The sequence below is a fragment of the Neomonachus schauinslandi genome, chromosome 10 (genome assembly GCF_002201575.2).
Source record: "Neomonachus schauinslandi chromosome 10, ASM220157v2, whole genome shotgun sequence".
NCBI lineage: Eukaryota > Metazoa > Chordata > Mammalia > Carnivora > Phocidae > Neomonachus > Neomonachus schauinslandi.
The window spans coordinates 57,809,947-57,837,455 of record NC_058412.1 but is presented as its reverse complement, the minus strand read 5'-3'; the positions used below and the strand labels follow the sequence as shown (position 1 = coordinate 57,837,455).

Genomic DNA, 27,509 nt, shown 5'->3' with positions numbered 1-27,509 from the left:
GGTCTCAAATACACAACCTAATCTTACACCTAAAGGAGCTGGAGAAAGAACAGCAAATAATGCCTAAAACCAGCAGGAGAAGAGAATTAATAAAGATTAGAGCAGAAATCAATGAAATCAAAAGCAAAAGAACAGTAGAACAGATCAACAAAACTAGGAGCTGGTTCTTTGAAGGAATTAATAAGACTGATAAACTCCTAGCCAGACTTATCAAAAAGAAAAGAGAAAGGACCCAAACGAATAAAATCATGAATGAAAGAGGAGAGATCACAACCAACACCAAAAAACTACAATTATTTTTTTTAATCTTTTTTGTTTCTTGTTTTTTTTTTTTTTAAGATTTTATTTATTTATTTGACAGAGAGAGACACAGCAAGAGAGGGAACACAAGCAAGAGGAGTGGTAGAGGGAGAAGCAGGCCTCCCGTGCAGCAGGGAGCCCGACGCAGGACCTGATCCCAGGACCCTGGGATCATGACCTGAGCCGAAGGCAGACGCTAAATGACTGAGCCACCCAGGTGCCCCCCAAAAAATACAATTATAAGAACATATTATGAGCAACTATATACCAACAAATTAGGCAATCTGGAAGAAATGGATGCATTCCTAGAGACGTATAAACTACCAAAACTGAAACAGGAAGAAATAGAAAACATGAACAGACCCATAACCAGCAAGGAAATTGAAGCAGTAATCAAAAATCTCCCAACAAATAAGAGTCCAGGGCCGGATGGCTTCCCAGGGGAATTCTACCAGATATTTAAAGAAGAATTAATACCTATTCTTCTGAGTCTGTTTCAAAAAATAGAAATGGAAGGAAAACTTCCAAACTTTTTCTATGAGGCCAGCATTACCTTGATCCTGACACCAGACAAAGAACCCATCAAAAAGGAGATTACAGACCAATATCCCCAATGAACGTGGATGCAAAAATTCTCACCAAGATACTACTAGCCAATAGGAATTCCACAGTATATTAAAAGGATTATGCACCACAACCAAGTGGGATTTATTCCTGGGTTGCAAGGGTGGTTCAACATCCCCAAATCAATCAATGTGATATACTACATTAATAAAAGAAAAGACAAGAACCATATGATCCTCTCAATAGCTACAGAAAAAGCATTTGACAAAGTACATCATCTTTTCTTGATTAAAACTCTTCACAGTGTGGGGATAGAGGGAATATACAATATCATAAAAGCCATATATGAAAATCTCACAGCAAATATCATTCTCAATGGGGAAAAACTGAGAACTTTTCCCCTGAGGTCAGGAAAACAGACAGAGATTTCCCCTCTCACCACTGTTGTTCAACACAGTACTAGAAGTTCTAGCCTCAACAGTCAGACAACAAAAACTAAGAAAAGGCATCTGAATTGGCAGAGAAGAAGGCAAACTCTCACTCTTCGCAAATGACATGATATTTTATGTGGAAAACCCAAAAGACTCCGCCAAAAAATTGCTAGAACTCATTCAGGAATTCAGCAAAGTGGCAGGATATAATATCAATGCACAGAAATCAGTTGTATTTCTATACACTAACAATGAGACAGAAGAAAGAATTTAAGGAGTCGATCCAATTTACAATTGCACCAAAAGTCATAACATACCTAGGAATAAACCTAACCAAAGAGGTAAAGGACCTGTACTCAGAAAAGTGTAGAACAGTTATGAAAGAAATTGAGGAAGACACAAAGAAATGTGTCCATGCTCATGGATTGGAAGAACAAATATTGCTAAAATGTCTATGCTACATAGAGCAATCTATACATTCAATGCAATCCCTATCAAAATACCATCAACTTTTTTAACTGAGCTGGAACAAATAATCCTAACATTTGTATGGAACCAGAAAGGACCCCGAATAGGCGGGGGAATGTTGAAAAAGAAAAGCAAAGTTGGTGGCATCACAATTCTGGACTTCAAGCTCTATTACAAAGTGGTGATCATCAAAACAGTATGGTCCTGGCACAAAAACAGATACATAGATCAAAGGAACAGAATAGAGAACCCAGAAATGGACCCTCAACTCTATGGTCAGCTAATCTTCGACTAAGCAGGAAAGAATATCCAATGGAAAGAAGACAGTCTCTTCAACAAATGGTGTTGGGAAAACTGGACAGCCACATGCAGAAGACCATTTTTCTTACACCATGCACAAAAATAGACTCAAAATGGATGAAAGACCTAAATGTGAGACAGGAATCCATCAAAATACTAGAGGAGAACACAGGCAGCAACCTCTCTGACCTCGGCCTCAGCAACTTCTGGCTAGACACGTCTCCAAAGGCAAGGGAAACAAAGGCAAAAATGAACTATTGGAACTTCATCAAGATAAAAAGCTTCTCCACAGTGAAGGAAACAGTCGACAAAACCAAAAGACAACCGACAGAATGGGAGAAGATGTTTGAAAGTGTCTTATCAGATAAAGGGCTAGTATTCAAAATCTATAAAGAACTTATCAAACTCAACACCCAAAGAACAAATAATCCAATCAAGAAATGGGCAGAAGACATGAACAGACATTTCTCCAAAGAAGACATACACATGGCCAACAGACACATGAAAAAGTGCTCAACATCGCTCGGCATCAGGGAAATCCAAATCAAAACCACAATAAGATACCACTCCACACCTGTCAGAATGGCTAAAATTAACAGTCAGGAAACAACAAATGTTGGTGGGGATGCAGAAAAAGGGGAACCCTCTTACACTGCTCGTGGGAATGCAAACTGGTGCAGCCACTCTGGAAAAGTGTATGGAGGTTCCTCAAAAAGTTAAAAATAGAGCTACCCTACAACCCAGCAATTGCACTACTAGGAATTTATCCCAAAGATACAAATGTAGTGATCCAAAGGGGCACATGCACTCCGTTTCCAGGAGCAATATCCACAATAGCCAAACAATGGAAAGGGCCCAGATGTCCATGGACAGATGATTGGATAAAGATATATATATATAAAGTGTTATACACGATGGAATACTACTCAGACATCAAAAGAACGAAATCTTGCCATTTGCAATGATGTGGATGGAGCTAGAGGGTATTATGCTGAGCAAATAAGTCAATCAGAGAAAGACAATTAGCATATGATTTCATTCATATGTAGAATTTAAGTAACAAAACAGAGGAGCATAGAGGAAGAGAGGTAAAAATAAATTAAGACAAAATCAGAAAGGGAGACAAACCATGAGTCTGAACCAAAAGAAATAAACAGGGTTGCTGGAGGGGAGAGGGGTAGGAGGATGGGGTAACTGGGTTATGGGCATTAAGGAAGGCACATGATGTAATGAACACTGGTGTTATATACAACTGATGAATCACTGAGCGCTACCTCTGAAATGAATAATACACTATATGTTAATTAATTGAATGCAAGTAAAGTTAAATTTAAAAAATAGAAAAAAATAAAATGCTCACCAGAGGAGGAAAAGAAAAAAAGAAAGAATCCATACTCATTGTTTACATATTGCCTATGTCTGCTTTTAAGCTACAATGGCAGAGTTGAACAATGACAGACTATGTGACTTGAAGACCTAAAATATTTACAATCTAGCCCATTATAAAAGAAGAATTTGACTACCGTTTTTCTAGCTCTCTCCTTAGAAAACAATGACAAAGTAGAAATAAGCATGCTAGCATCCAGTCTGAACTCTAGTATCCATTTGTAACTAAAAGAAATTAAAACTACTTGGAGATATCATTGATAACAGGCTAGGGGCACCTTATCATACAAGAAGGCAAGGAAGAGATCAGTGCTTGGGGTCATCTTAATAGTACTCAGAAGTCAACTAAAGGGACTTCCATGACTGAAGATGAGTGCAAAAATATTGCCATCTGTACACCTTTTAAAGGAATATAACAAAGTCCAGCACTATGCAACAAAATTAATGAAATCCAGCTTCCAATGACAATATACTAGATATGATATGTTAAGAAAATGTGATCCCTAACAAGGAGAAAAACTGGTCACCTGAATCACACCTAGAAATGGCAGAAATAATGGAATTAGCAGAAAAGAACTTTAAAAGAGATATATACACACACATTTATTTATACATATATATCTACACACACAAAGATTTAAGGGAAAACACAAACATAATAAAGAACTGGATTATATTAAAAAGAACTAAATGGGATTAGAGATTTAAAAAAGTATATCTAAAATGAAAAATTCACTGGAAAGGACTAAACAAATTAGACATTGAAGAATAAAAGATAAGTGAACTTAAAACAATAGAAATAATCCAACATTAAGCACACTGAGAAAAAAAGACTGAAAAGGAAATGAACAAAGCCAGTGGACGGTATCAAGCAGTGTAACATAAACATAGAAATGGAATAAATACTGAAAATAATAAGCAGAGCTTTAGTGTCCAGTGATTAATATTAAGTAGTGTAACGTAAGTGTAATTGGCTACCCAGAACGAGAAGGGAGAAGGTGGGAAAATATTTAAACAGATAAGGACTGAAAAATTTCCAAATATGATGAAACATATTAACCTATAAATGAAGAAAATCCACAAACCCCAAACAGTATGAACACACATATATGCACATCTGTACACACACCCCAAAAAAGGTACAACATAAACTGCTGAAAACTAGTGACAAAGAGAAAATCTTGAAAGCAACCAACCAGAGGAAAAAGACATTATGTATAGAAGAATAAAGATCAGATAGATCAAAGACCTACCATCTGAAACTATGTAATCCACAAGACAATAGAACATCTTTGTCCCATTGGGTTTCCTGGTGAATTCTATCAAACATTTAAGGAAGAAATCATACCAACTGTAGACACACTTTTCCAAAAAATGATGAAAAAAGAGGAAGGGAAGGAGAGAGAAAAGGGGAGAGGGAGAAATGAAGCCTAGGAGAAGGGAGATGGGGAACACTTCACAATTCATTTTGTAACACTGATGCCAAAACCAGACAGACATTAAACACTACAGACCAATATGCACATACTGTAGTGTGCATGTGTGTATGTGTCTATATGTATACATACGATTGTGTGTGTGTATCAAAACTACTGAGAGAAATTAAGAACTTAAATAAGTGGAAAATATGCCATATCCATGAACTCAGTTTTTTTTTTTTTTTGAGGGAGAGGGAGGGAGAGAGTGAGAACAGGGGGTGGGGGAGAGGGAGAGAGAGAATCTTAAGCAGGCTCCACACCCAGCGTGGAGCCCAATGTGGGGCTCAATCTCACGACCCTGAGACCATGACATGAGCTGAAATCAAGTCGGATACTTAACCAGCTGAGCTACCCAGGTGCCCCTGAACTCAGTATTTTAAAGATGTCAACTGTTTGACTCAACTGATTTACAGATATAATGTGACCCCAATCAAATCCCAGCAGAATTTTTAAAGAAACTAATAAAATCATTCCAAAATTTATATGAAAATGCAAAGGACCTAGACTAGCTAAAATAATTAAAAAAAAAAAACAAAGTTGGAGAATTACACTGCCTGATTTCAAGATTTACAATAAACAATAACAATCAAAACAGTGTGACACTAGCTATAGTATTAAGCAGCATATCTGAATCTTAGGATTACTGACATTTTGGGCCAGATATTTTTTTGTCATTAGGAGTTGTCCCATGTATCCTAGGATGTTTAATAGTATCCCCAGCCTCTACCCACTAGATACCAATAACACAATTGTTGTGACAATAAAAATTGTCTCAAGATATTGCCAAATGTCCCTGGGGTTGGGGGAAGGGAATAAAATCATCCTGTTGGAAACTACTGGTATAGACATATAAATCAATGGAACAGAATAGAGAATTCAGAAATAGACTCACAGATATGTGCCCAGTTGATTTTCAAGGAGGTGCAAAAGCAGTTCAGTGGAGAAAGAATAGTTTTGAAACAATTGTACAACCATATGCAAACAAAACAAAACTTCAACCCATACCTGGTTTCACATTCAAAAACTGCCTGGGTATACAATCATGCATACGTCTACCTATAAAAACTAAAATTATAAATTTTTTGAAGAAAAAATACAAGAAATTAATTGCAGCACTGGGTAGTAAGGCAAAGATTTCTTAGATCTGACTCAAAGTGCACAACTTATCCAATAAATTCCAGTTACAAAACAGTATATACTATGTAATTACATTTAAATTAAATTCTTGACAATGTTATCTATAGTAGTGAAAGGGAGATTGGTGGATTCCTGGGGTTGGGCAGGAGAGTGACTACAAAAAACTTCCTGGGGTGATGGAAGTGTTCTTTAAATAAATGTTCTATAAATGTTCTATATGTTTGTGATTATGTGACCACATACATTTGTCAAAACTAATCAAATTGCAAATTTAAAATTGGTGAATATGATTGTATATAAATTGCTCAATATTATAAATTTAAAAATAGCATTTTCAATGGATTAAGCATATGAATTATTTTTGAGTTAATGTATTAATAATAGTGCTGTACAAAAAACAGAATTAGTAGCTCTTAGAGAATGCTGGGGATATGGGAAATACAGATAAAGAATCCAGCATTTGCCTTTTCTTCCCTACAAGAACTGTACCTCAGAATAACCCCAAAAGCAAGGAGGAAAACAATTTTAAGAATCCCAGCTAACAAATGAAGAAGGAATAATAGAATATCACCACTTTGCAGCACTAATGAAATAATGGATGTAACAGCAATGATTCAAGCTATATAGGCAGAAAGCTTCAGGGGAAATTTATAATGATTAGATTAGATTGATAAATCCTGAACCCACTGATCAACCTTAATATCACAAAAAAAGAAAACTTAACATTATTTGTCACTTGATACACAACAATATGTATGAAGCATCTTTGTCAAAAAACCAAAACAAATAGACAATAAATTTTTTTCTTTTCTCTTTGTTTGTATGTATACACACAAAGATAAATGAACTACTGGTCTACAGGATATACAGGAGACAGAGGAACATGTTAAGCACTCCAAAGATAATGCAACTGGCACAATTCAAAATATGAGAAATTCTTCAGGGTAAACGGCGTAATTTATTCAAAAAAGAAACTGCAAACACGTGGGGAAAAGAGAGGTAGCTGGACTTCATATTAAAATAGACCTCTGAGACACACTAACCAAATGTAATGTTGGACCTTGTTTGTGTCCTGAGATCCAACTACCTTTTTAGATGTTTAAAATAAACACTTCAGGACATAACAGGGAAATGTGAACATCAACTGGATTATGTGATGATACTAAGAAACTAAGGGGGATTTTTTTGGGTGTGGTAACATTGTCATGGTTTTGTTTCTATAAAAATTAAAAAAGAAAAAGAACTCATCTTTTAGAGACACATACTGAAGAATTTAAAGTAAAATAATATGATGCTTTATAATAATCCCAAACAGGATATAAGGTAGCTGGAGATATAAATGAAAAGTGTTTAGTAACGCATAGATAACCGTTGAAGCTACGTAACTGGTATATGGTGATGTATTATTTTATTCTCTCTGCTTTTTAATCAATAATAAAAAAAACTAAATTCAAAATAAAATTAACAGTATCTTCCTACTTATAAACAAATTTCCTTTCTCTATAGTTTTTTCCTTTTAATCCTAATTTTGTTTTTGTTTTCTTCTGTGCATCTTGATCCTATCTTCCAAACTAATGTCATATAGGTCTTTTCTAGCAAATAGCTCTGATTTTTATGATAATTTCTACTTTTAAATTTTCATTTAATTTCTTCTTTTATCTTCTTTAATTTCATTTTTCTAGATCCTTTGGATTTATTTGCCTTTCCCTACCCACTTGGATAAAAGCACATATGATTTATTTTGAATATTTTTAAACACTAATGGATTTAAGACTACAAATTTCTTCTGAGCATTAATGCTTTCGCTTTAAAGGCAAGATTTGATATATTTTTATTGTCATTAAATTTAAAAGTTTGTACTTTCTGCCTTTAGCCCAAGAGTTATTAAGAAGCATGCTGTTAAAGCCCAAAACCAGTAGGAAGGAAGGATATAATAGATATTAGAAAAGAATTACATGAAATAGAGACTAAAAAACAATAGAACTGATTAGTGGAACCAGTTGTGTGTTCTTTGAAAAGACAAACAAAACTGATAAACCAGACTCATCAAGAAAAAAGAGAGGATTCAAATAAAATCAGAAATGGAGAAGTAACAACTGACACTACAGAAATACAAAGGATTATAAAAGAATATTATGAAAAATCACATGCCAACAAATTAAAAACCTAGAAAAAATGGATCAATTCCTAGAAACATATAACCTCCCAAAACTGAATCAGGAAGAAATAGAAAATTTGAACAGACCAATTACTAGCAATTGAATCAGTAATCAAAAACTATCTAACTAGGACAAATAATCCTAAAATTTGGATTTGTATGGAACTAAAAAAGACCCTGAGTAGCCAAAGCAATTTTGAGAAGGAAGAACAAAGCTGGAAGTACTAATCCCAGATTTTAAGATCTACTATAAAGCTATATTAATCAAAACAGTATAGTACTGGCACAAAAAAAGACACATAGATCTATGGAACAGAATAGAGATCCTAGAACTAAACTTACACTTTTATGGTCAATTAGTCTACAACTAAGAAGATAAGAATGTACAATGGGGAAAAGTCAGTCTCTTCAACAATGGTGCTGGGAGAACTGGACAGGTATATGCAAAAGAATGAAACTGAACCACTTTGTAACACCATACACAAAAATAAACTCAAAGTGGTGTAAAGACCTAAATGTGAGACCTGAAACCATAAAAGTCCTAGAAGTGAACATAGGCAGTAATTTCTTGTTTTAAAAAAACAAAAACATTTTGGGGCTCTGTAGTTAAATGAATAGTGCTATATCTACCTGATGGATTCTACTGTCAACTATATAATTATGAAGGATCTCTTTGTATTAGTTGTCTATTGCTGCATAAAAAACTACCCCAAAATTGGCAGCTTAAAACAATAAACAGTGATTATCTCACAATTTCTGAAGGTCAGGAATAGAGGACAACTTAACTGGGTGATTCTGACTCATGGTCTGTCATGAGGTTGCAGTCAAGATGCTGACCAGAGCTGCAGTCATCTGAAAGTTTGGGGATGAAGGACCTACTTAGGTCCTACTAGGTGGCTCATTCACATGTTTTTGGCTGGAGGCTTTTCATAAGATACATTGGTATGCCACTGCATAGACCTCTCAATAAGGCTGCCTGAATGTCCTAATGACCTGGCAACTAGTTTCCCGCAAAACAAGTGTTCAGAGACAAAGGGATCGAAAAGGAAGCCACAACACATTATATTACCTAGTTTCAGAAGTTATAACTGAAGTGAGTTACGAAGTCCAGCTCACATTCAAGGGGATGAGAGGATAAGGCACCAACTTTTGAAAAGAGAAATATCAAATCAAGTATCAAATATCGGGACCTATTTTTAAAGTACCTTACTTTTCCTTCTCTGATCTTTTTGTGTACATATATTTTGTCTCATACTTGGTTTTGGCAGCATTTATTTGTATATCTTTTTCCATTTGAACTTTCCCATGTAATTTTGAGTTTGGAGGGGTTTTTTTTAAGTGCAACATATATCAGGATATTTTAAAAATCCAATCTTATTATGGTCTCTGATTTTCAATAGGTGAACTTAATTCATTCACATTCCGCATTATAATTACTGACTAGACATTCTTTTTTTTTTTTTAAAGATTTTATTTATTTATTTGAGAGAGAAAATGAGATAGAGAGCATGAGAGGGGGGAGGGTCAGAGAGAGAAGCAGACTCCCTGCTGAGCAGGGAGCCCGACGTGGGACTTGATCCAGGGACTCCAGGATCATGACCTGAGCCGAAGGCAGTCGCTTAACCAACTGAGCCACCCAGGCGCCCCCTGACTAGACATTCTTGACAGCTTGTTTTGTATTTTCTATTTACTATGCCATTTGTGATTTCCTTTTGATTATTTCCTATTTGCTTTTTAATAATTCATTAAGCTTGCTTTCTTGTATTTTTCCTATCTATTGGTTCCAAGGTTATGCTGTTTGTGTTAGTCTGATAGTGCTGCCATAACAAAATACCATCGGCTGGGTGCTTTCAACAACAGAAATGTATCTTCTCACAATTCTGGAGGCTAAAGGTCCAAGATCAAGCTGTTGACAGGTTTGGCTTCTTCCCGAGGCCTCTCTCGTTGGCTTGCAGATAGCCACCTCCTTGCTGTAAGCTCTCATGGCCTTTCCTCTGTGCACATGCATCCCTGGCGACTCTTCTTTTTATAAAGACACTCTCATATTGTATTAGGGATCCACTTTAATGGCCTATCTCCAAATACAGTCATACTGAGGGTTAAAGCTTAAACATATGGATTCGGGAGGGCATGGGGACAGAATTTATTCCACAACACCATCTATTCCTATTTTTCTTGTGTATAGTCCTAAATTCTTAGCATAATCATATCAACTTACTTTTCTAACAAGACCTGGGGAAATTAGTATTTATTTATTTTGACTTTTTTCCTCTCATGCACCCTACTGCAACGTGATTATTCACCCTTGCTTGCCCAGGCACATTTTTCCAATTCCTAGTATCTCTTTCCATAGGCATGGGGAATTTCTGGTGCTTTTTCCAACCTTGGGAGCAGTATTCTCCTCTTGACATTCAGGTTTCTGCTTTCTTTTTCAATCTCGTTTTGTCTGTTTTACAGCTTTCAGTGGATTCCTCACAGCTTCTGGTCCATCATACATTCTTGTTTTGAATTCCAGTTATAAATTTTAAATACACGCACACACACACACACACACACGTTCCATCATTTCTAGAGATTTGGCACAGGAGGGAGAGGTTGATGTATGCACTCAATCCAGTGTCTTAGAACAGAAGAGGTACATTTCATTTAGAAGTTAATTCTTTAGAATGAAGACTTCTGACTGGGAAAACTGAAATTGGAAGTCCAAATGGATAAGTTTGAGTCAATAGAAGCCAGAAACATCTATAGTTATAATATTTAAAATTACAATTATATTGTATGTGATGAATGGTAATTCTTATTTCAGAAGTTAGCAGGTATAAAACTCCTCTATATAGAAACAGTGCCAAAGAGGCAATTTTATGTCAACTTGATCATCAAGCAAGTGCCTAGGAGTGGCAGATGTAAGCCACACTACAGAAATCATGCCAATGAAAGACAAACTACCCAATAGTGTCATGCCAAGGGAAGGCACAGATGGCTGGAGAGCAGCAGCTATAGGTCTTTTTATAGCATTATCAAATGGCACAAACTTGACATTCCAACTGGTCCCGTGCCAATGGCCAAGGTAATTAGGGATGCCAACGTGAGAATGTTCAGAAGGCATACTCATCTTCATGCCATCCAACATGGGGCCAGAGAAGCGATCTTGGGTGGCAAATGAGTAGTTTTATGCCACAGTAATAATTAGGTTGGAGAGGTTACCTGAATTTTCAAAAGCAGAATAAGATCCTAAAGACACAAAATTAAAAGCAGCATTTCTGTGACCAACAGAAACAGACTCCCAAACCACACAGCTTCTACCTAGAAAAACATGAACAATAAAGAGTCTAGAGCCATGACAACAGTGAAAATTTTTTTTCTTTAAAAAAATTTTAAGCAATCTCAAAGTTAGAGAAGTTTCAAATACAGGACAAAGATTTTTCCTTCTGAATTATTTGAGAGGAAGTGACCAACACACTCCTGAATACTTTGGTGTTTATTTCCTACTAATTAGGACATTCTCCTATATAACCACAATCAAATCATCAAAATCATAAGGTTACACTGATAACATTCCAGCTTAAATCACTGAAATTGCACCAATTGTTCCAGTAATGTTTTTCATATCACAAAGATCAATTTCTTGACAGATTTAGTTGTTGTCTCTTTAGACTCCTTTTGTATACATTAGTTCTTTAGTCTTCCTTTCATTCACATGAACTTGGCATTTTTTGGATAGTATAGGTTAGTTTTTATAATGTCCCTCAATTTGGGTTCAACTGATGTTTCCTCAGGATTAGATGCCGGTTATGCCCCTTTTTGCAGGAATATCACAGAATGGCTGTTGTGTTCTTATTGTAGTATATAAGGTAGCAAATTATTTTGATTTGTTCCATTATTGATGATGGTGTTTTGATCACCTAATTAACATGGTGTTTACCAGCCTTCCACTGTAAAGTTACTCTTTTTCTTTTGTAAATAACACATACTTTGTGGGGAAATATTTTGAGACAATGTAAATACCCTGTATCTCAGGAAACTTTTACAGTTATAGCATCCATTAATTATTCTTGCCTTACTCCATTATGACTATAATATCTGCCAAACTGTGATTTTCTCAATCATTCCTTTTACATTTATTAGTTGGGTTTATTTATTTACTTATGTACTTACTTGAATCAATACGGACTCAATGGCAATTTATTTTATATAACTGATTATAATCATCCCACATATTTTGATAAAATTCAATTCAAAATATTTCCTAAATTCTCTTATGATTTCTTCTTTGACCCATGAGACTTTTAGAGAAATACTGCTTAATATGTAAATAGTTGGGAACTTTGTTGATAAATTGAATGCTACTGAATTGTAATTTAATTCCTTTGGTGTCATGGTTCACTCTTCTAAAGTGTATTGTGCTTTATTTTTGGATCAGCATATAATCTATGTTTAGTGTATGTTCCACGTGCATTTGAGAAGAATGTGCATTCTTTTTTTTTTTTTTTTTTGTCAGAGAGAGAGAGAGAGTGAGAGAGAGCACAAGCAGGGGGAGCAGCAGGCAGAGAGGCTGAAACAGACTGAGCAGGGAGCCCAATGCGGGACTCAATCCCAGGACATTGGGATCCTGACCTGAGCCGAAGGCAGATGCTTAACGGACTGACCCACTCAGGCATCCCAAGAATGTGCATTCTAAAGTTGTTAAATATAGGTTCAAAAAACATCAGGTCAAGTTGGTGGATAGGTTCATATATTCTGTATCCTTATGGATTTTTTGTACTACTTAGTCTGTGAATTACTACATTTGTCTATTTTTCTTTTTTGGTTGTCAACTTTTGCTTTGTATATTTGAAACTCAGTTATTTTGTATATAAACATTTAGAATTATGTCTTTCTGCTGACCTTTATTATCATGAGTATCTCTATGTCTTTTAATACTTCCTTTGTTCTGAAATCTACTTTGTCTGGTACTTATGTTTTGTGTGTTGTATCTTTTAAATTTGTGTCATAATAACTAATGTGTTTCTCTTACAGGCAGAATATAAGTAGGTCTTGCTTTTTATCCAGCCTGACAATCTCAGACTTAAAAAAAATTCAATCTGCATTTTAATTGGAGTGTCCAGTTAATCTAAATTTAATTTTCCTTCCTGTCCTACCCTCTTTTGGATTGACTATTTTAAACGTCTTTTTAAATTTTCCTCTATTGACTTTTTTTTTTTAGCTGCATATTTAAATTTTGAAGAAAACCCTCTAGGCACTATAATACACAGTGTTAACTTATCACAGTCTGCTTAGAATTAATATTGTACCACTTTTTAAAAATTTCATTTTATTATGTTAGTCACCATACAATACATCATTAGTTTTTGATGTGGTGATCCACGATTCATTGTTTTCATACAACTCACAGTGCTCCATGCAGTACGTGCTCTCCTTAATACCCATCATCAGGCTAACCCATTCCCCCACCCCTCTCCCCTCTAAAACCCTGTTTGTTTCTCAGAGTCCATAGTGTCTCATGGTTCATCTCTCCCTCTGATTTCCCCCCCTTCATTTTTCCCTTCATTCTCCTAATGTCTTCCATGCTGTTCCTTATGTTCCACAAATAAGTGAAACCATATGATAATTGACTTTCTCTGCTTGACTTATTTCACTTAGCATAATCTCCTCCAGTCCCATCCATGCAGATAAAGGGCTGGTATCCAAGATCTGTAAAGAACTTTTCAAACTCATAATCCAAAAAACAATTAAGTGCAAAAATGGGCAGAAGACATGAACAGACACTTCTCTGAAGATGACATACAAATGGCTAACAGACACATGAAAAAATGTTCATCATCATTAGCCATCAGGGAAATTCAAATCAAAACCACATTGAGATACCACCTTACACCAGTTAGAATGCAAAAATTGACAGGGCAAGAAACAACAAATGTTGGAGAGGCTGTGGAGAAAGGGGAACCCTTTTACACTGTTGGTGGGAATGCAAGTTGGTACAGCCACTTTGGAAAACAGTGTGGAGGTGCCTCAAAAAATTAAAAATAGAGCTACCCAGCAATTGCACTACTGGGTATTTACCCTAAAGATACAGATGTAGTGAAAAGAAGGGCCATATGCACCCCAATATTCATAGCAGCAATGTCCGCAATAGCCAAACCGTGGAAAGAGCTGAGATGCCCTTCAACAGATGAATGGATAAAGAAGATGTGGTCCATATATACAATGGAATATTACTCAGCCATCAGAAAGGATGAATATTGTACCACTTTTGGTAAAAGGTATGAAACTTATAATAGTATGATTCCATTTTACCATCCACCATGATGTTAGGATGTTACTGTCATTCAATTCATATCTACATGTTATAAATACCACAATGAATTATTATTTTGCTTTGGACAATTATCTTTTAAAGAATTTTTTACATGAGGAAAAAATACTTTTACTACTAATCCACATTTACCATTGCCAGAGCTCTTCATTCTTTTATATAGACCATGTTTCTATCTAGTATAATATTTGTTCTGCCTGAAGAATTTCTTTTAATTTTTCTTGTAGTGCAGGTCTCCTGAGTTGGTGCTATCTCCGCTTTCATTTGTTCAAAAGTGTCTTTATTTCACTATTTTAAGATAATTTTCACCAGATATAAAATTTTGTATTGTGAGTTATTTTTTCAGTACATTAAAGATGTTACATTATCTTTTGGCATCATTTTTCTGTTGAGAAGTCAGCCATAATTCGTATTAGTTGGTCCTTCTATGTCCTTTTGTTTATTTTCTGGGTATTTTTTAGATTTTTCTCTTCACCATTGTTTTTCAATAGTTTGGACAAGCTGCGCTAAGATGTGGTGTGCCTGAGTATTGCTTTGTCTATTTGGAGTTCACTGAGCTTCTTGGAAATGTAGACTGTTTTCCACAAATAACATGTATTTTATTTTATTTTATTTTATTTTTAAAGATTTTATTTATTTATTTGACAGAGAGAGACATAGCAAGAGAGGAAACACAAGCAGCGGGAGAAGGAGGGGAGAAGCAGGCTTCCCCGCGGAGCAGGGAGCCTGATGCGGGGCTCGATCCCAGGACCCTGGGATCACGACCTGAGCCGAAGGCAGACGCTTAACGACTGAGCCACCCAGGCGCCCCGTAACATGTATTTTAGACCAGCTGATTTTGATTTCACAAATTACTGAAGCTTTATTAATTCTTGTAATATTTTTCCTTCCTTTTATTAAGCTTGGATGATCTCTACTAATCTGTCTTGATGTCTATGGATCCTTTATTATATTGTACAATCTTGTGCTAAACCTAGCCAGGGAATTTTTCATTTCAGATTTTACATTTTTCAGTTCTAGAATTTCTTTTGCCCCTTTTAAGTTTTCTTATCTCTGCTAAGAATCCCTTTATATTCAATCATTATGTTCATCTTTTCTTTAAAATACCTGAACTTATAATAGTTGCTCCAAAGTTTTTTTCCTCTCCTTTCAATATCTGGGTCCTCTCAGGATCTGTTACCATTATCTCCTTTTCCTCTTCATTATACATCACATCCTCCTGCTTCTCACATACCTAATAATGTGTTACTGTGTGATGTATATAGGGGACATCACATTATAAGGAATTTGGGTAATATTGTCTTTTAAAAGGTGTTGAATTTTGTACTAGCAGGGCACTAAATTAGTGGTGGATTCTTTTGAACATGTCCAGTTGGTTTTGTGATTTTTAAAGGCAGATCTCTTTCAGTTTTGTACAGAGTCCTGGGATGTGGCTTTTATGTTCAAACATGGCATTTCTGTGGTTTCATATAAATGCCCAGTGAAGTTGCTTCACTTTGATCCAGAATTCCAGCATCTCTCAGCATTATGCAGCCTCTCCATTTATTTATTTAAAGATTTTATTTATTTGTCAGAGAGAGAGCACAGCAGGGGGAGGGACAGAGGGAGAAGCAGGCTCCCCACTGAGCAAGGAGTCCGATGTAGGACTCGATCCCAGGACTCTTGAAACATGACCTGAGCCGAAGACAGATGCTTAACTGACTGAGCCACCCAGGTGTCCCAGCAGCCTCTCCATTTAGCTCTCAGTCTCACAGAAGTGACTCTTTGGTAAGCCTTGTGTACTTGTGGCTTAGCCTTCCATCAAGGACCCAAAGGAGCCACCTTGTAGACTTCTGGGTCCCCACTCTTCACACAGATTTTCTCATTCTGGTATGTTGCCCCACAAATTCTAGATCACTCATCATCTCTGAATTCTGAATTCTTATCTTTGGCTCTCCAGTTGAGTGACATTACTGGTCTCTGTTCTGGAAATTATATAGAGAGCCATCTGTGTATTCCCTATTTTTTAAGAAGCAAAGTCCTGCAGGACTTATTGTCCAATGCCTAAATATAGTTGTCTTATATTTTGTTCAGTTTTATAGTAGTTTACAGTGGGAGGGCAAGTATGAAAACCAATTTGTTCATTAGCTGGAAGTGGAAAATCCTCTTCCCTTACCAGTAATATTTTAAAACAGTTGAGCCAATATTGATTAAATAAATACTCCTTTTTGCTTGGGTTTTGGTAGGAAATAACCTTGAACTGCAGGGGTCAATGAGAAACTAATGTTTTGTTTTGTTTTTTTTTAAGATTTTATTTATTTATTTGACAGAGAGAGCACAAGCAGAGGCAGCAGCAGAGGGAGAGGGAGAACCAGGCTCCCCACTGAGCAGGGAGCTCGACGCGGGGCTTGATACCAGGACCTTGAGATCATGACCTGAGCTGAAGGCAGATGCTTAAACATCTGAGCCATCCAGGTGCCCCAGAAACTACTGTTTTTTTTAAAGGACAGGAAATTGGGGACAGACACTTTAAAAAGTGTTGTACTTATCCAGTTCACATGACACTCTAAGATACAACTCTTCTTCATGTCTCCCAAGATGCAGATGGATTCTCAAAGAGCAGACTCATAGTCCTAGAAGATCTATCAATATCATGTTTGACATATACCACATCTATCTCTAAGAAAACTATCACTAAACATGTGAAAGCATTCTTCCCTGGAGCCATGAATGAGATATAGGGAAATAGGCATTGGTGTTATTTTTCTGTGGTCCTTTCTATATTCACTGTACACTTCCTTTTATTATAGATTAAGAGCTCTTAATCTGGATGAATGATACTCTAAATAAACCAGGGTTCTGTAAATCATTTAAGCTAGATCAGATGTCATTCTGCAATAAACATTCTTACAGATAACTTTTGAATTTTGGTAAATAATAAAAGGAAAAGAATAGTTTTTTGAACTTAGTTATGGGGAGTCATCAAGTCATAAATCACAGCTTTGGGAAACTTCCAGACTTTTAGTTTATATAAGTTGTTTGGTATAAATGGAATTAGTATGAACTTTAGAGTCAAACACATCTGAGTTTGACTCATAATTCTTAGTTTTCCTTATAATCAGTTTTATCAACTATAAATAGGTATAATAATTCTATTGGTTAGGATTATTATGAAAATTAAATAGTTGCTTATATTATTTTATCTTATAAAATAAGATAATTTATAAAATAGTATAATATATTATATATTATATTAACATAATATGTTATATCATTATATAAGGCATTATCTGGTATAATGCCTTTGCAGATGATCAAGAAAAGTTAGCTGCTTTAATTTTGGGAGATGTAATGATTTTGTTGTTGATAATCATAAAGCACTTGGCATGCCCTCAAGAAAGACAGACTATAAATTTAAGCAGGCATAAACACAAATATCTTCTATTATTATCAAAAAGGAAAGCTCTGCATTATTAACCTTATAAGATTAATACAATTCTTCAACTTGAAGGGCTGAAAAGTTTTTTTTTACTTTTTTGAAAATAAGATAAAGTTTAAAAAACTTAGGTTTTTCTTTTTTTGATGCTTTTGCTATAATTGAACAATAAACCCTAGTATATACAACATCTTATAAAATTTCATTTGCTCCATTTTGGGCATAAAATTGATGATATGTCATGCTTTAAAGTAGAATTTGTGACATTTAAGGCTCTTAGTGATTAATAGTTCAAACATAATAGCACACTGCAGGGGGTTATCCAGAATTGGAAAGCAGCTAGTGCCAATTTTAACACTTCACTCACCTTCTAAAAATATTCTGCAGAACTTCTGATTCCAGTTACCCAGATAAGGATATATCAGCCAATACTCCTGCTGATAGTAACTAGAACAGCTGGATAAAATAATTTTTAGAATTCTGCTTGAAGATATTGGAGAACTACCAAGACAGTGAGCATTTGAAGGACCAAGATTCTAGACAGAAGCAAAGCCCAGAGAGGTAAGCCTGACATTTGGTGCTGCTTTTGCTTTTCAAAGCATTTGCCAATATGTAATTGGCGGCCAAGAGGGTGAGAAACTTAACAGAAAGTAGTGTTTGAAAAGTTGAGAAACTGCAGAGAGCTTTAGGTAGAGTCAATGGGCAAAGACCACAAAGTTATACTTCAGGGTCTGCTAAAGGGCAGGGCTTCCAACTAGATTCCTGAGGGGCTACACTCTTGATGTAAGTATAAAGTAGAAATAAGCCAGTTCTTAGACTGAAACTCATCTTCAAATAAACTCAATCCTAGAATAGATTAAGGTATCATTTAACCCCTACCCTAACTACCTGCCAGAAGCAAAAGTAAATTCTTTCTGGAGGAAAACAGCATCATACACAGCCTCAAATTATCACTACATTTTTAAAATTCTATATACAACATTCAATAAAAAAAGAACAAAGAGATAAGACCAAATGATCCCAAAACAAGAACAAAAAGATCCAATTAGAGGAAAAATGTAACTAATAAGCAAACTGGAGGGAAAAATGGAATAATATAATTAACATAATAAAGGGCAAGGGTGGTTAGATAAAAGGACATAGAATAGGTGGAACAAATAGAAAAGAAAGAGGGTAGGACAAACACAATTGTATTATTTATATTATAATTCAATTAAATAATCTAATTGAAAGACAAAGGTGACAGTTGATTATAAATATACAATTATATATTGCTTACAAGAGATACAACTTAAATATAAGGAGATATGCATACATGATATATGAAGCAAATACAAACCAAAATAAAACTGGTGTAGGTATACTTTGAGATGAAGTAGGGTTTTTTTTTTTAAGATTTTATTTATTTATTTGACAGAGAGAGACACAGCGAGAGAGGGAACACAAGCAGGGGGAGGGGGAGAGGGAGAAGCAGGCTTCCCGCTGAGCAGGGAGCCCGATGCGGGGCTTGATCCCAGGACTCTGGGATCATGACCTGAGCCGAAGGCAGATGCTTAACGACTGAGCCACCACCCAGGCGCCCCAAGATGAAGTAGGTTTTAAGGCAAGAAGCATTATTACAAAATAGAAGAATGTTTCATAATGATGAAGGCTCAATATACCAAGAAAATTGGCATGCACTTAATTACACAGTGTTAAAACAAAACAAAAAAGACAAGTCCACAATTATAGTGGAGAATTTTAAAACACAGTTTCACTGAGGATACAGAAGAACTGAAAAACATGACTAACAAACTTGATTTTATATGGAACACTGCAGTCAACAACTGTAAACTGTAGACTGCACATTTTCTTCAATGCACATGGAAATCTTTTATTTTATTTTATTTTATTTTATTTTTTTTAAAGATTTTATTTATTTATTTGAGAGAGAGAATGAGAGAGAGAGCACACGAGAGGGGGGAGGGTCAGAGGGAGAAGCAGACTCCCTGCTGAGCAGAGCCCAGTGCGGGACTCGATCCTGGGACTCCAGGATCATGACCTGAGCCGAAGGCAGTTGCTTAACCAACTGAGCCACCCAGGTGCCCAATGCACATGGAAATCTTACCATTGACCATATAATGAGCCATAAAGGAATTTCAATAAATTTCAAAGGGTTGATGTAATACAGAATAGGTTAAGGGGTGTGTGTGTGTGTCTCCCTAGAAAATGTTTTATTGTTTGAAATTAGGAAATACACTTTAAGAAACCTAGAGCAAAGAAGAATTCCCAACATTATGTTAGAAATCGCTTGAGCTGAATGATAATGAAAAATAGACCCACAAAATTGTCAGAATGCAATCAAAGCCATGCTTAAATGGAAATTATACCCTTGAATGCATACATTAAGAAACAGAAGCTGAAAAATCCATGACTTAAGCATCTATCACAAGTTAGAGTAAGAACAACACATTTAAACAAACTTGGAAGACTTACACTATTGGATATAAATATTTATAAAGTAATTAAGGCAGTTCGGTATTGGAGCAAGGACAGAGTCTAGTAGTAGACCTACACATATATATGGGCACTTGGTTTATTTTCATTGAATTATAGTTGACATACAGTATTACATTATTTGCAGGTATACAACATAGTGGTTCAATAGATCTATACATTATGCAATGCTTACCATGATAAGTGTAGTTACCATTTGTCAACACACAACACACAAAGTTATTACAATATTATTGACTATATTCCCTATGCTGTACTTTTCATCTCCCTAACTTATTTTATATGTGCAGGATTGTGGCTCTTAATCCCCTTCACCTACTTTGCCTATCCCCCTACACCCCTCTACTTTGACGATCACCATTTTGTTCTCTATATTTATGAGCCTGTTTGTTTCTTTTTGGTGTTTGTTCATTTGTTTTTATTTTTAGCTTCCACATATAAGTGAAATCATATTGTATTTGTCTTTCTCTGCCTGATTTATTTCACTTAGCATAATACCCTCTAGGTCCATCCATGTTGTCACAAATGACAAGATTTCATTCTTTTTATGGCTAATATTCCATTGTGCGTGTGTGTGTATATGCATACATCACATTTTCTTTACCCATTCATTTATGGATGGACACTTGGGTTGCTTCCATATCTTGGCTATTGTAAATAATGCTGCAATAAACATAGGGGTGCATATATCTTTTCAAATGAGTGTATTCATTTTTTCATTTTTTTTTTAAGATTTTATTTATTTATTTGACAGAGAGCGAGAGGGAACACAAGCAAGGGGAGTGTGAGAGAGGAAGCAGGCTTCCCACTGAGCAGGGAGCCCAATGTGGGGCTCGATCCCAGGACCCTGGGATCATGACTTGAGCCAAAGGCAGACGCTTAACGACTGAGCCACCCAGGCACCCCGAGTGTATTCATTTTCTTTGGGTAAATATCCAGTAGCAGAATTATTGGATATGGTATTTCTATTTTTAATTTTTTAAGGAACCTCCATACCATTTTCCATAGTGGCTGCACTAATTTACATTCCTGCCAACATTCTCCACATCCTTGCCACCACTTGTTCTTTTTTTTTTTTTAATACTTTTAAGTAATTTCTATACCCAACATGGGGCTCAAACTCACAACTCCAAGATCAAGAGTGTTACACTCCACAGACTGAGCCAGTCAGGTGCCCCCACCACTTGTTATTTCTTATCATTTTGATACTAGCCATTCTGACTGGTGTGAGGTGATATCTCATTATGATTTTGATGTGCATTTCTGTGGGAACCTCATTTATGACAAAGGTGACCCTGTAAAGCAGCAAGCAAAGGACAATTTTGTCAATAAATGTCACAAGCCCACTGGATATACATATGATAGAAATCAATTTTGAGCTATATCCTCTTAAAAATCAACAGAGGTGGATTGTAGGTTTAAATGTTAACATTAAAATAATACAAATTCTGGAAGATAAAAAGAAGTTCTGGGGCACCTGGCTGGCTTAGTCTATAGAGCATGCAACTCTTGATTGGAGGGGTGGTGTGTGTGTGTGTGACTTTGAGCCCCATGCTGGGTGTAGAGATTACTTAAAAATAAAACCTTTAAAAAAAAAAAAGAATTTTCAAGACCTTGGGGTAGTAAAAGATTTTTAAAACAGGGCACAAAGAGCATTAACTAGCCCCTGGCAACTACCATTTTACTCTATTTCTGTGAAATTAGTTTTTACTTACTTTTTAAGATTCCATATATAACTGATGCCATACAATATTTGTCTTTCTCTACCTGGCTTATTTTCCTTACTGTAATGCCCTCCAGGTTCATCAATGATATAGCAAATGGTAAGATTTCCTTCATCTGTCAATAGACACTTAGGTTGTTTTCACATCTTAGCTATTGTGAATAATGCTGCAGTAGACACGGGTAGATACTTCTTCAAGATACTGATTTTTTTTTTCCTTTGGATAATTACCCAGAAGTGGAAATGTTAGATCATATAGTTTTATTTTTAATTTTTCGAGGAACCTCCACATTATTTTCCATAGTGGCTGCACCAATATATACTCCCACCAACAGTGAACAAGGGTTCCCTTTTTTCCACATCTTTGTCAACCTTTATAATCTCTTTTTTGATAAAAGACATCCTAACAGGTATCAGGTGTTATCAGATTGTGGTTTTGATTTGCATTTCCCAGGTGATTAGTGATGTTGAGTACCTTTTCATGTACCTGTTGGCCATCTGCATGTCCTTTTCGAAAAAAATGTCTTTTTAGGTCCTTTGCTCATTTTTTAATTGAATTATTTGATTTTTTTGTTATTGATTTATGTTTGTTCCTCATATATTTTGGATATTAACGCCTTATCAGATATATGATTTCCAAATATTTTCTCCCATTCGTAGATTGCCTTTTCATTATTTTGACTATTTCATTTGTTGTGCAGAAGCTCTTTCACTTGACATAGTCCTATTTAATTTTGTCTTTTTTTTTTTTTAATGTGAGGCTTGAATCCATGACCACGAGATCAAGATCTGAGCTGAGATCAAGAGTAAGATCACCCCAAGTCCCACTTATATTTTAGGTTTTGGGGTCTATGCTTTTTGTTGTCTTATAAAAACAAAACCAAACACACACACACACACATATACACACACACAAACATCGCCAAGACCAATGTCAAGGAGCTTTTTCTTGATGTTTTCTTCCAAAAGTTTTATGGTTTCCAGTCTTACATTTAAGTCTTCAATTCATTTTTAGTTAGTTTTTGTGAGTGATGTAAGGTCTAGGTTCATTCTTTTGCAGGTGGATATCCAATTTTCCTACCACTACTTATTGAAAAGACTATCCTTTCTCCATTGTATGTTCTTGGTCAAAGATTAGTTGACCCTTTATTCTGTTCCATTGATCCATATGCCTGTTTTTATCCCAGTACCACCCATAAAATGGAATACAATGTAAACACTGAAGAAATTATATAGATTTGTGTTTACTGATATGGAAAACTATGTTATATTGTTGAATGAAAAAACTCAAGTTATAAACAAATGTACAATACACACACACACAAACATACACGCATATTCACACAGAGAGGTATTTTAAAGGATATTCATTTCTAGACTGCAAGATTTCAAGTGGATTTTACTTTTGTTCTCTATACTTTTATGGTAATGTTTCCTTTCTATTATAGTATTATTTATTCTTACAATCAAAATATTTTATTTTCATCTAAGGTCTTGCTGAATCATCTTGATTTTGCTTAAAAAATATCCTCTCCTTTACATTCGTGTAATTCAGGCCCTGTTTCAGGTCTTCATTATTTCTTACATAGCCATGTACAGCAACAATAGTTGCTCTGTCTTAACAGCAGTAACACATGATATCCGTATACTACTTACCAGTTTACAAAGTCTTTCAGTACATTGTCCCTAGACCCAAAACAACCTTACAAGTAAAGAAATATGAAGAAAATATACCTTTACTGGAGGGAACAGAGGCAGAGGTGAAAAGGTGGAGATAAAGTCAGTGGGATCAAAAAATCTAAAAAGTGTTGTAATTTCTGAACTGTGATGTCAACATGCACAGATATTGTAAATATTAAATAGTAAAACCTTCCATCAATATATGAATATGCCTGTTCAATTTGACAGAACAAAATACAAAATACAGATGATAAATAACAGAAGGTTCATAGTTTTGAAGTAATTAGAAAGATTTTTTTCATGATCAATGAAAGCACAATTTAAATGAATGGTGCAAAGCTAGAATTTAAACAACAAACTCATTCCAAAGACAAGTGACCTAAAGCCATGAACCCATTTTAACAACTAAGCCATCAAAGCTTAATTTAAACTATAAAAATGTCTTCATTGTGCAGAAGATTCAGGTAAAAGAGGCTTCTAGAATTTTTTGGCTTTCAAGAAGTTTTTTGCTTCATTGTTTCTTTGACGACAATGAAGTTTCTGTGGAGCAGAATACGCTAGGAAACCAGAAAAGGAACACCACCTTCATCTGATCTCACTGTGACATTGTGGTAAAAGATCTTACAAGAAAATGATACAGAGCACAAGGACCTGTAAGAAACTGGCCAATTTTACTGCTGTTAGCTAATAAATGGGAGGATTAAAGTGTATGTGAATTTATAACCCCTTGGATCTACTTTGCACTGTGGTTACTTTAAAAATACAAGTGAGAACATTCATAATTTGCTACTTCACACTAAAAGGTAAGGAACAAACTGAGTACATTCAAAATCTATGGTACATATTTTGCCTTATGCCCTAACTTCTGTAGCTGTACTTCAGAGGATGGATTAAAATGACATTTAAGCTTATTAGATAGAAAGGTGTCATCCCCTCACATCAAGGTACATGAAGAGAAAAGTTCAAGAATTATAAATTCTTAAAAACATAAAATATCCTTTGGGCCCTGGCAAGGAAAATGTCAACAAGTCAAAAGAGACTAGATGGCTATTGACCAGTTTCATGAAGGCAAAGCTGCAAGCCAAGATGGAATAATGCTTTCCCACCATGTGTCTAAGGCACAAATGACACTAATCCTTTTTAATGGTCACAAAAGCTGACAACTTACTCAGCCTTAGAACTGAAGGCACAAAATCATCTCTGGGAATGACTCACCATAAACAGGTCACGAGCACCAATGTCAACAGCTAACAGAAATGCCTTTTCAAATCTCTGGTACCTATAAGGAAGAAAACAAATGTTCTATGTTAGTTGTGAACAAAACCATAAAAGGAGAGAGTTTAATGTATTTATGTTATTGTTTTTTATTCTTCTGATGCTAGTTTAATGTATTTATGTTATTGTTTTTTATTCTTCTGATGGGAAAAATATTTTCAAACAGTAGGGAATTTGCCTGTTGGGATTTTCTGTATGTGAAATGTTACTGCATTTAGGGGGAGCTGAGGCAAAGCGTCCATAGAGGCCTTCAATGCAACTTTCAAGGATAAGCAGAACCCAGAGTAGGTGCTGCTGAATATAGGGAAAGGCTGGCTTAGGAAGCAGGTCTCTCATAATTTTTAACTTTACTGTGTTTTGTAAGAGAAAAGTATGAGGATATGGAGAATATAGCAGGATAAAAGTAATTAACAAATCAAATAATTACACTTTTGTGTTTCTTAGGTAAAAAGTGAGAAGTCAAATGTATTATTACAAAAGTTGTATTTGTGAGTTTTGGAAAAAATACATCCTAGGCTGCCCTCAAATAACAATAATAAATGGTTTCTAAATATTTTAAAGTATTTTCTAAATATGTGAAGTATTACTTGTCTGCTCTTTTTTCACAATCGTACTATCTTTCCCTGAAGTATAACTTTGATAATTCTTTATGGTGAAAGTTTAACTTTATGCTAAGATACATGAAAACTACAGTTTAAATTAATTACCATTACAGAAAGTTTAAGATCTTGAGAGCAAAGCATGTCATGATCATGTACTTTTTGCACAGAGGTTTAGAAGGAAAGGTCTTTTTTTTTGGTCTGAATGTGAAGATTTGCACAGATATAATTGTGAGTTTTTCTGACTCCAGAAACAAGCAGTTAAGTAACCAAGTTGTTCTCTGTTCTCTATTTCATATTGTAAAATATGATAGTATAAAATATAAAGATTTCAACTAAAAAATATCAGAAATATGGAATATTAGTTATTACTAACAGATTACATAAATTTCATTAATAAAATAGCTGTAATAAGTAAAGTACAAGCAAAAAATTAATGACTGTTATCCCCAATCTCCTCCTTTGCCCTTCTTACTAGCCTCCCCAGTATTTGCCTGAATCTCTTTCACCTATGGAAGATCAGAAGGCAATTGTGTTTATTTTTGTTCCAGGAAGCTTACTGATTCATTATACATTCAATGGAGGTAGGATGTAATAAGAAAGAGGACAGAGGATTATAGCAAGTTACAGTACTTATTCATACAGTCACTGCTATTTTGCCACTACACTGAAACTTCTCTGGCAATAGTAATCATCCATCTTCTAATGATCAAACAAATGATAAGTTCTCCTCTTGTGTCCCTTCTGGCCACATCTGACCCTATAAATTTCCCCTCTTTGAAACCCCCTCTTTCCTTGCATTTGGAGATGCCATTCTTTTGTTTTCCAATTTCTGGCATTTCATCTTCTTAGTCTCTTTTCCTAGTTTGTTTTTCTCTGCCTACTCCATGAAGTTGATGTGCTTTTGTACTCTTTTATTTACACTCACTACTCTAGTCTCCCGACTAACCTTACCTACTCTCATGGCATTGATAATTGTATCAGTGACTCACGAATCTCTAGGATCCCTATCTTTCCTGAGCCTGAAACTCTTACTTCCAGGTACTTCGAATTTAAAATGTCTAATATGTTCACAGATACATCAAATTGGCAATCATATATAGGATAAATTAAAATTGGAGAGAGTAAAATTAAGAGGGGCAAGATAGGATGTATTCTTCTTTCTAGGTGAGAGGTAATGAATGACACTATGATAAAATGAAAGAACAAGCATTGGCATCTGGCAGCATGGACAACCAGAAATACCAAAGGGAGCTCCCAACTAGACTGCCTATAAAACATACATTAAAGTACATCACAGAATTCTAAAAAAAATAAGAAAATCTCTCCAAGGGTTCCATAGTCTTAATTAAAAAATAGCAACAAAATGAAATCCCTTCATTAAAACTAGTGTAAAGATCCCTGAACAGAGAGCAAATACTGGGGAGCAGGGAGAGGCAAAACTATCTAACGGCCATCACTTCAAGAGACTGAGTCCTGAACAAGTCTCAAGGTAAAGATGCTAAACCCAAGACTTCTGATTAAGCCAAGGGTTAAAATATTCCCAGGATATAGTCTAACTTTGGCATAAAGAATAAAAAAAAATTCATGTCTGGATTAAAGCATTTTTTTTAAGTAGGCTCTATGAACCCAAGAACTACATTCCCATGCTCCACCAAATGAGCCAGCCAGGTACCACTGGATTAAAGCGTTTTTGATAGAAAGCCCCAGGATTACCATCAATTAAAATAAAACAAATATGAGTTCACCATCAAAAATCACCAAATGCAGGGGCACTTGGATGGCT

The 27,509-nt window shown here is 35.4% G+C and overlaps 1 protein-coding gene across 1 annotated transcript in view; it reads right to left on the bottom strand.

Annotated features, from left to right (window-relative positions):
* Window positions 1-27,509, bottom strand: part of LOC110588787 (WD repeat containing planar cell polarity effector) — a 341,481-nt gene that overhangs the window by 166,684 nt on the left and 147,288 nt on the right. Inside the window, exon 12 of the mRNA XM_021699173.1 lies at window positions 25,065-25,128. Within this exon, the coding sequence (XP_021554848.1) occupies window positions 25,065-25,128 (64 nt within the window). The remainder of the gene's footprint in view (window positions 1-25,064; window positions 25,129-27,509) is intronic.